The sequence below is a fragment of the Cotesia glomerata genome, linkage group LG6 (genome assembly GCF_020080835.1).
Source record: "Cotesia glomerata isolate CgM1 linkage group LG6, MPM_Cglom_v2.3, whole genome shotgun sequence".
Classification (NCBI taxonomy): Eukaryota; Metazoa; Arthropoda; class Insecta; order Hymenoptera; family Braconidae; genus Cotesia; species Cotesia glomerata.
In genome coordinates, this window is record NC_058163.1 from 18,229,337 (window position 1) to 18,240,076 (window position 10,740).

The following is a 10,740-nucleotide window of genomic DNA, read 5'->3' on the forward strand; positions in this document are numbered from 1 at the left end:
GTTTAATACTAAAAAGTGGTCTCTAATAAATGATTTATTAAATATTAACAAATATTTTTAACTATAAACAAATCCTTCTATCAGTGTACAATTACAGTCGAGCTTTTGAGATTTTTGAAATTAGAGTCAGTTTAGAGTCAAGTTTTTGAAAAATATAGAGGTCGAGTTATTTATGGGTTTTATTGAGTTATTTTGAGTTTGTGGGTTTTGAATTTTTAGTTTTGAGTTTCAAATTGTAAGTTTTGAGTTATTGAGTTTGGAGGTTGCAGAGTATGTGGGTAAATCAGCGTTACCGAGGAGCGGGACTATAAGTCACCCGGTTTCGTTTGATGTGAGACGTTGGTCTAACCCTTTGAGACTTCCGGGTGGAATGCCTAGGTCTGGTTGAGCCGCCAGCGCTCCAATATAGAGGAACATGACGAAAGCATATGGGATCAGTTTGAGTTACGTTTACGTTTACGTTTTTCGTTAAGTTTTTGTTACGTTTAAGTTACGTTTTTGATATTTTAATTTTGAGTTTAAGCTACGTTTTGAGTTACGTTTTTGGTTTTGATCCCAGCAGTAGTCAGTTCCCGGAGAGCATCCACTAAAGGAATATCCGTACTCCGAGCCTCAATTGTTTGATTTAGAGATTAAAATGTTTATGGGGATTAATTGAATATAGAAATTTTAGTTGGGAGTGAGTCACGTTTAACCCTCAAGAGAAGCACTATCGCTGCTGCGCGATCCAGAAGCACTGGGTATGCCATACCCGCGTGTCTTTGATTAATAATATCTTTCGATCAAATTGTCCGATATAGAATTTTTTTTTTTTCATTTTAAAGCTTAGACAGTGTAGATTAAGAATATATCCATAGAATTGTCATAAAGAAAAAATTATCTTGAATAATATAGAAAAAAATCAACATAAACCCTTAAAATGAGGTGTTTTATTCAAATTACCATATCTAGGCAGAATTTATAGATAAAAAATTTTTCCCGACGGCATTTGAAAGGGAATTAAATGTACTTTTAGATAGTTATTTCGTCATTTAACTGTAATTGATAAAAGATATTTATTTAGTTAGGTAAAGTTCAGTGTTTTTAGAATGATATTACTTAATTAAAAAATATGGATTCATTATTCTTTTATTAATACAAACATTTAAATTACTTTATAAAACTTATATTTTAAATGGATTGATGCTACAAAAAATTAAGAATATAACTTCAAGCTACATTTTTCACAAATTTTGGCTGTATGTTCTTTACACATTGGAATATCACATTTTAAACACTTATAACATGTTTTTCGGTCTAATGAACTGGGACAAAATCCACATCGCTTATATTTTTCTAGTTTATTGTCAGCTATCAAATCTCTAGGGTCTTCTGTTTCAGGTAAATCTTTATAATCTAGGAAAGCTTCTATTTGTGAGCGTAATGTCGTTTGTAAAGTAGGCAGTTGAAGTCTTCTTATCAAAAATGGCTTAATAAGAGATAAAGATAGATCTAAAATATAATCATTCCGAGTTATCGTTTTATTACTACTTATTAAATTATAAATAATGAAAGAATTCACATTAGCTTGGTCCAGCATTCCATAAAAATAGCGCATTGGCCATCTCAGGGTTTTTCGAGCAGTCGTAAAATCATGGCATTTTTTATCGAAACTATCAATTCCTCCTTTTGTCTTATTAAAAAATGTTACAATTTCTGGCTTTCCAGTGTCTGAATCGATTCTAGCACTATGATGATATGAAGACAATAATAATACAATCTTTTTGCCTTTAGGATTAAACGAAACAAGAATTTTCTTATCATTATATGCGAACCGGATTTTATCATCTTGGGGTTTTACAATTTTAAACGAAGCTGGAATTTCTGGTTTATTTTTATTAATTGTCCCAACCATTGTTAAATTGTATTCATCTAATAATTTGTCACATATGGGAATGGATGTGAACCATCTATCACACGTTATATTTCTACCTGTATTGTAAATTGGTTCTGACAATTTTCTGACATAATAAGATGGCACTGATTCATTACGATCTTTATCAGTTACTGCGCCACAATAAGGAATAGCGTTGAATAAATAATGTGTTGTAGAGTCATTCAAAGTTACAACTTTGAGACCATATTTATCTGGTTTAGCTGGTAAATACATTCTAAAACGGCATCTGCCATGAAAAGAAAGCAATTGTTCATCTATTGTACATTTAGAATCAGGCTGATAATTATTTTTGCAATTGTTTATGAATTTGTCCCAAATTTCTCTGATATTTGCAAATGGGTCATCTGCTTTTCTTTCTTTTCGTGTACTCTTATCATCAAATCTAATACATAAAATTATAAATTTAAATCTGTTTACAGCCATTGTGGTTCTGAAAAGAGACATTCCATAAGGTGACCATAAAGATTCTACACTAGTATGATTTGTTTTGTGCAAACCAGAAAAATATAACAATCCTACAGTGGCTTTCAATTCATCCATATCTACTTCTTTATGATGTGATTTTATTTGAATATTTCTTCTATTATAATCTACGATTTTCCGTGTTATTTCTTGATTTGTATATTTTAAAATAATTTTCAAAATTTCTTCATCAAAAAACACATTCCAAGCTTCTAATGGGCTCGTAACTCTGCTTGCTGGGCCTATCGGAGTTGCAGTATATGCCGTATGAGCACGCTTACCCCGTCTATCAGGTATGTTGAGAGACCATTTGTAATTATTTTTGCCACGCAGATAGCTTGGTCGACCACGTTTCCTCTTGCCTGATGTACTAGGTATTGATTCAGACTCATTGCTTGATGACTTACTTTCAACAGCTTCTACCTGCTCTTCTTCGCTTCCGTCTTCATCACTCTCATTATGCTGCACTTCAAAAACTGATTCAGTCTCGCTTTCACTTTCTTCGTCGTCAAAAACATCTGCAGCCTCATATAATGCGTTTACTTCAGACGCACGGCGAGTACGAGAACGTGTATTCATTTTGAGCTAGAGAAAAAATGAAAGAAACCGATAAATAAATGTTAAAAAAATAGAAAATCAAATTTTTAATAAAAAATACTATAGAAAATGTAATATTTATAATTTACTTACGAAAAACTGTCACGATCGGTAAAATTTCAATGTAAATACTCCAAAAAATGCACTTGAACTAAGCAATATATATAATAAAACTGACTGATGATATAAAATATCGATCAGAATTCTTTTAAAATAGATATTTTAGAATTCTAATTATATAAATACAAAAAAAGAACTGAAAAACACAATTTTATGCAAAACGTTGAGTCAGATAAAATAACAAAATACTGACGCTACAACAGCACTGGGTAGCGCATACCCATAGACTGACTACGGCCGCCTATATTTTAGTCCGTATTCACATCTCAAGATAACTATGGTGGGGAATCTGTAGTGGGGATAGTAGAGATTTTTCCCCTAGGTAAAGTCACCTTCTCATTGTAACCATTTCTGAAGGAGAAATATTTTTAATTTATACCTGGGTATCCCATACCCAGTGCTTCTCTTGAGGGTTAAGAATACTTTAGTTTTAGATTTTGTTAAAGATAGTTGGATTTTAGATTTTGATAAAGAGAGTTGAGTCTTAGACCTCGTAGAAGACAGTCGAGTTGGAGAGTCGCCTCTGATCACTTCAAGTGATCGGATGTGCGTATTATTGCAGCTACAGGTTAAGAGTTTAGTCTCTTGCATTTTAGTTTACGTTACAGAAATGAATATAGTTAGGAGGTTTATTTAAGTTAGTATAAAAAGTTACTCAGCATCGGCATTGCTTATATCAGGTATGATTTTAGTTTATTTATTGTAATTTGAGCGTTAATAATTTAGTTTTTGGTCTTGAGATCTCGGATAGTCTCGTTTATAGTAAACTTTTGTATTATAAAGAATTTAGAGTTTTGTTGATAGATTTAATTGAGATTGTTATTCGAGTCATTAAGATTTATTTATTTATTTGTTTTATTTTGTAAGAATAAGGTACTGTAACTTGGCTATAGCGTTGATATTGTTAGCTATATCGTTCTAGTAATTTTATATGGATTTGAGATTAAGTTTGTTAATTAAGTTTGCGGTTTACTAAATAAATACCGATTTTGTTTTAATGATAAATTTTTAGTGTTGCGTATAAAATTATTACAATTATGGATCCTCTCTACCCGAACCACCCCCTCTCTCCACAAACCAGCACACTGAGCGATCCCGAGGTATTCCGTTGTCTTTCTGATTTTTGGTCTTTATTTTGTTAAGTTTTCTGTATTTTCGATTTAGTTTACGTTTTAGCTAGTTTGATGATTTCTAGCGAATAAAAATTATCTAATTACGGTTGAGTTTAAGTTTGAGTTCTGATATTGTTTGAGTTTGCGTTTAAGTTTAGCTAGTTTGAGAATTCCTAGCGAATAAAAATTCTTTACGTTCCGTGTTCACTAGTTTGGTAATTCTAGTGATTAAAAATTACCTGGCGCCCTATTTTATCGAGACTAGAGACCAAGAATCGGAAAGATAACGAAGTATAATCCAGATTTTATTTTTAGAATTAAGTTTAGTTAAGTTCCCGTATACCCCCCTTGAAAATTTGGTTATAATATATATTAGGGTGATTTTTTTTTTTTACTTTATTTTTTTTTTTCGGTCCCATCGTGAATTCTTGTTGGAAATACCCAAAAAAAAATTCCCTGAAAGTTTGAGCTCTTAATATTAATTAACGTCCTCGACCAAGGCATGTGAATATTTCCCATTGAAAATACACAAAAACTTTGATTTTTAATTTTTGAATTTCTAAAGCTCAGCGGCATTTCATGGGATCACTTTGATCGAAGATGGTTTTTTCTTAAAATTGAACGCTCTACAAAAGTGCCCATTGCCGCAAAGTCGTAACTCACACTGGCGAGGCAGTACGGGCCACTGAACCTGATTTTTTCATAAAATTGGCGTTTTTTCGCATTTATCTCGTAAATATCAAGAGCTACGGAAAAAATGTAAATGACAAACTTGTAGAGAATTCAATTTCCAACAAAAAAAGTCCTATGGACCAAATCGCTAAGATCAATATTAAGCGAGATATTAAGCCTTGAATATATTTTTTCGTGAAATTTTGGCCGATCATTGATTTAAACTTATTAATATCTTGTTTACTTTCTCTGTTTTTTATATTTTTTCTTCAATATATTTTTTTAAGGCTAGAAAAACAGGATATGATAAGTATCTTACATTATAAAAGCTTATATCTTAAGAATCTTTAATAAATAATGGATTTACGAGTTTCTGCATAAAACTTATGAATTCAATTACACTTAAATAATTTATATATTATTAACAGTTTATTAAATTATAATAGTTCGAATTATATTAACAACAATAAGTATTTAATAAAAATAAAAACAACAATACCAATTAATTATTATTGAAAGCAGAAAAATGAATTGTTAGATTAATTCATTGTCAATATATTGTGATTTTTTACACGATGTGTATTGAGATTGATGGTGCTGAACAGTTTGAAAAATTCTTTGTCTTTCATCTTCGTTATAAGTCAATACTTCATTAAAACTTTCGGCTAGCGCTACTCCTCTTTCCGCAGTATCGTTTACTACTTTTAACTTTTTGAATGTATCATAACATCGTTTATACTCAAGATTTGATTCCCACAAACTTGGATCTGTATGAAAAAATTCATAGGGGAGCTCAAATTGCTCAAAAATAAACAACGAGTTTGGATTAACAAAATCGCTTATGTTTTTCTCAGATAACGACGTTATTTCTTCATAAGCGACTGATAAACGTTTATTAGGCTTTTTGACCGCTACCTGGGAATTTATTTTTTGTACGATCTTTACTTTTTCTTCTACTGACACAGTTTCATCAAAAAGAGCTAAACAAGCAAGATTTTCGTGTAAGTACCACAAATGCCGAGACAATTTATCGAGTGCTGCATTTGCAATTTCTGGATGTATTTTTCTGTAGTCAATAAGATCTTTTACTAATTGCAAATCCGAGTTTGGAGCATTTATTGCATTAGGAGCAGTAAACCATATTTTTACATAAAATTTTACGATGAAAATACATATTTTCTGCAAAATTTTTTTTTCGTTTGCTCCCATTTTAAACTGGTTTCTAAACATATATATTTTCAAGCGATAGAGAGCTTTTGATAACCACCGTGCGTGATGAAAAGCACCAGGTGCTTCAAATTCGGCTCTATGACTTTTGATACCACCCAAAAAAATACAGCTCAGCTCCAAAAACTCCTTGTAATCATTTCTCGGATGATGATTCTAACAAAAAATAAGAAAAATTTAATAATTGCGGCCAGAAAAGAAGATATTTTCAGAATTTTAAAGTAAAAAATATTATTTAAAAAGGCAAAATTTATAAAACTAAATCACTTAAAAATTCGAGTTATATCGAAGTATGCAAAATAACTACACTGATAAAAGGATTTATTTACTATTAATAATTTGATTTATTTGAAGATAATAATTTAATTTAATAAATATTTTTTAACATTAAATAAATATTTATTAGGGAGGAAAGTACATTTAATAATATTTAATAAATATTTATTAATAGATAACAAATATTTATTAACAGTTAATAAATACTTGGTTGAGTGAATTTGTTTGGCTTGCAATGTCATATGATATGAAGGTTACTTATAAACAAAAATCATCCTTATAAATTATTTGCATTAATTATATTACATTATAATAACATTTATTGTAAACTACCAAATTCTATCACAGCTCATAATCATTTTTTATATTTTTACATATTAAAAACGTTAATTTATTAAGTGAATTGAATTATTATCAATGTATTCCAGTTATAGGGTTATAAAAAGTGTCAAAAGAAGATTGCTATTTTTGCTTTTTATCCTAAATAAATATTTGTTAACAGTTAACAAATATTTATTAACTATTAATAAATTAATAAATATTTATTAACAGTTAATAAATTCTACGTAATGAATACTAATTAACTGTTAATAAATATTTATCAAATCCCATGATGTTAAAAAATCATTTATTAACAGTTAATAAAGCTTATTAAATATTAACAAGTCCTTCTATCAGTGTATCAGAAAGATCTAATGACTGTAAAAGAAATTAACTTTATAAATAATAATTCTTTCAATGGTAAAACTATTTATGAATTAATTAATACCTTCAGTTGATTTTCTATGAAGTCAAGAATATCGTCTTTTCTTTTGATTTAAAAATAAGTGCAATATTTTTATCCTCTGTGCCGATTTCATACGCAGATTTATCAATTTTTCCCAATTATCTCTGAGTCTTTTGAAAATTGGTACATTTGGACTATTCGTCACTGGCCAAGCAACTTCTGCAACATTTCGTAACATCAATTCAGAAGTATGATGGCGACAAGCAAGATATAATAAGTCACGGCCAATTTTATCTTCTAATAATGCACATGCGCCATTAAAACAACCTAAAACAAAGAATTAGTTATTGATAAACTGTTATTTAATTATCAGTTATTCAAATTTTTGACTCAGCTTGTATTTTAACTCAACATTCGTAAAAATAATTAAAAATTAATCAAATTCTTATTTGAAAATTTCTTCCCAAGTCAAAATAAATACTGTGATATAAATTCATTCAACCACAACATTAACTTACCGGTATTTGAACTAGTTGTATCAAAGCACATTGCTTTAACATTATCGCAAAGATCCTACGCTATCAGCGTTTCAAGAATGGCTGAAGCTTGGCTTTCACCTGTGCCATCAGAGAGAATCGGAGTTTTTAAATTTTTATCAGTATTTATTGTGTTGACATGTATTGATAATCGTTCTGCTTTTGGTTGACCATATCCGCAGGAAGCATCTTTCCATCCCAGTGCACTACGAGAGAGTCATCAAAAATTTCTTCTTCTTTGATCGTATCGACAATTTCTTCTCTTTTGAAATACGCGCATTGCGAATAGTGGAGTAACTTAAATTATATTTATCAATCTCAAGTCCTAAACTTTTGAATAACAGCAGAAATGATGTACATCGCATTTCTGTTACTAGTTTTAGTTCTATCTAGTGCTAATACTAATTCCGAAGTCAGAATATCAATTTTATTTTTCTTAGGCGCTGGCATTGTATCTTCAAAAGTCTGAACAAGTTCGCTTCAATTCACTGGAATTTGATATGGAACTACAGAAACTATTTAAGGACGACTGTTGGGATAATTTCATTCCTGAAATGAAAAATGTTAACAGTGAATTAGTAAACATATTAGCTGAATGTTAAACAAATCAAATATAATTAAACAAAACTATTATAATATTAGAACTAACCAATTTCCTCATTATTGGGAGTTTCTACTTCCATCGCAGACAGATTTCCAGAAGTTTCTTCTGGTATAACGTCAATTGCTGGTAGATGGATATTTCTATTTCCTTTACGACAATCTGTCAAAATTGCTGCAAATTTTTCGGTAAATTTTTAGTGCAGCACAATTTGCAATGTTAAATAATTTATCAAGACGTTTGCTAAACTGTTCCACATTTGTTCGTTGTCTTTTCGATGTCTTTTGCACGACTTCGATGATTCTTCAGTTTCATGTAGTCACTGTGAATTTTTTCCAATTTTTAATACTGTGCTGAGGTCGAGAAGTTGGAATCAAAAGATTAGCCCAAATAGCATTCGTATCACTGATCACACTACTAGCACTTGCTCGTATACTTAATTTTAAGGATTGATGTTTGTACATAAAGAGATTCAATACATCCCTACACGAAGGTAACTTAATATTATTAATATTATGAATTTCAAATCCAATTAAATAATTATAAACTCTATTTCCGATTTGTTCAGACATCTTTGACAAGAATAAAAATGATAGAAAAATGTAACGCAACGTAAAGCATACAAATGCGACGCGAGTACATTCAGTGTTCACTGAGCTTTGTTCTCGATATTTGCGGCATTAGTATCACACAATAAAGAACAAAGAAAGCGCTGCAATTAGGCGGGCGATTTATTAAACTAATTCAAGGTTACGTAAAAGAGGGGATTTTTGGAGAGGAGAGAGGCTTTCGATTTGCGGACAATGACTGAGCTTTCGCTGGTCGCGTACTTTTTGTCAAACGTTGTTGATCAACTGATGGGGGAATCACCGCGATGTTAGTTACATCGCAACGTTGCCATTAGATTATTAAGTACCTACTGACGGAGAAGAAACAAAGAGAAAAGAGTTTGATTAAATGTTTATTATCATTAAAGGTTAAATATTGTAGATTATTAATTTTGCTTTAGTTTTCTAGCCTTAAAAAATATATTGAAGAAAAAATATAAAAAACAGAGAAAGTAAACAAGATATTAATAAGTTTAAATCAATGATCGGCCAAAATTTCACGAAAAAATATATTCAAGGCTTAATATCTCGCTTAATATTGATCTTAGCGATTTGGTCCATAGGACTTTTTTTGTTGGAAATTGAATTCTCTACAAGTTTGTCACTTACATTTTTTCCGTAGCTCTTGATATTTACGAGATAAATGCGAAAAAACGCCAATTTTATGAAAAAATCAGGTTCAGTGGCCCGTACTGCCTTGCCAGTGTGAGTCACGACTTTGCGGCAATGGGCACTTTTGTAGAGCGTTCAATTCTAAGAAAAAACCATCTTCGATCAAAGTGATCCCATGAAATGCCGCTGAGCTTTAGAAATTCAAAAATTAAAAATCAAAGTTTTTGTGTATTTTCAATGGGAAATATTCACATGCCTTGGTCGAGGACGTTAATTAATATTAAAAGCTCAAACTTTCAGGGAATTTTTTTTTTGGGTATTTCCAACAAGAATTCACGATGGGACCGAAAAAAAAAAAAATAAAGTAAAAAAAAAAATCACCCTAATATATATATATATAATATATATAAATGTATGAAAAATTAATGTGGGTACTCAAATGAAAGGTCTTGATGAGTGTAACATCGGAATGAGCTTATATCTTTAAAAACATCAATAATTAAAAAAGTACATTGCAATTTAACAGAAGTCATTATTTAAGAAAGCAAAATTTTATTTATTTATAGTTCACAAGTCACGGCAGTCACATAGAGACTGCAAGGTTGCTAGTAATAGTTATTCAATTTTCAAAGTTATGAATAATAACAATAACAATAACACGGAATAGTGGAAAACATTAAATTACACCGTGTTAAATTTTCACTCGTGTAAATTTCACACGGAGGAAATTTTACACCGACATTTCACACTTACACGGCGGTGTAAAAGTCCCTGGGTCCAACTTTACACTGAAATTTTTTACAGTGTATATCATGTAATTCATCATGTTCCAAAAAATAAATGCATTTAAATACCTTATTAAACTTCAAATTTTAAGTAATTTCGTATAATTTTCAGTTAGTATTCAAATCAATAATAAGAAAATTTATTTAGTAATTAAATTTAATGAAAAATTTTCATTTATTCTTTGGGAAGTAGTTTTATGAAGAAATAAATTTTTCTGATCAAATACTTAATAAAATAACATTTATTTTACAAAAAATATAAACATTGTTTATCATCATAAAAAATAAAACAAAAGAAAAAATAATGCATTTTAAATTAATATTTATTATTTTTTTGTTTTCTTCTTTCTTAGCTATTTTTCTTAAAGTAACAAACTTTTTTATAATCTAGAAAAAATCTCTAAATTTGAATAACCCGCTATTAGTGATATTTTCAGTGAATCGCTGCGCAAGCGCCCTTCAGACTTAT

At 30.0% G+C, this 10,740-nt stretch overlaps 2 protein-coding genes across 2 annotated transcripts; both read right to left on the minus strand.

Annotated features, from left to right (window-relative positions):
* Nucleotides 1–1,167: 1,167 nt before the first annotated feature.
* LOC123266840 (piggyBac transposable element-derived protein 4-like) lies at nucleotides 1,168–3,531 on the minus strand. The gene is made up of 2 exons (XM_044731280.1): nucleotides 3,089–3,531; nucleotides 1,168–2,983 (listed from the first exon to the last, which is right to left on the minus strand). The coding sequence occupies exon 2, from the start codon at nucleotides 2,975–2,977 to the stop codon at nucleotides 1,196–1,198; it is 1,782 nt and encodes a 593-aa protein (XP_044587215.1). The 5' UTR covers nucleotides 2,978–2,983; nucleotides 3,089–3,531; the 3' UTR covers nucleotides 1,168–1,195.
* Nucleotides 3,532–5,383: 1,852 nt separating this feature from the next.
* Nucleotides 5,384–7,206, minus strand: LOC123267033. Its single transcript, XM_044731515.1, has 2 exons — nucleotides 7,172–7,206; nucleotides 5,384–6,282 (listed from the first exon to the last, which is right to left on the minus strand). The coding sequence occupies exon 2, from the start codon at nucleotides 6,127–6,129 to the stop codon at nucleotides 5,434–5,436; it is 696 nt and encodes a 231-aa protein (XP_044587450.1). The 5' UTR covers nucleotides 6,130–6,282; nucleotides 7,172–7,206; the 3' UTR covers nucleotides 5,384–5,433.
* Nucleotides 7,207–10,740: the final 3,534 nt, after the last annotated feature.

What these genes read in the sequence shown, in the direction of transcription:
- LOC123266840 (XM_044731280.1), bottom strand. Translation starts at nt 2,977, where the DNA reads ATGAATACACGTTCTCGTACTCGCCGTGCGTCTGAAGTAAACGCATTA.
- LOC123267033 (XM_044731515.1), bottom strand. Translation starts at nt 6,129, where the DNA reads ATGTTTAGAAACCAGTTTAAAATGGGAGCAAACGAAAAAAAAATTTTG.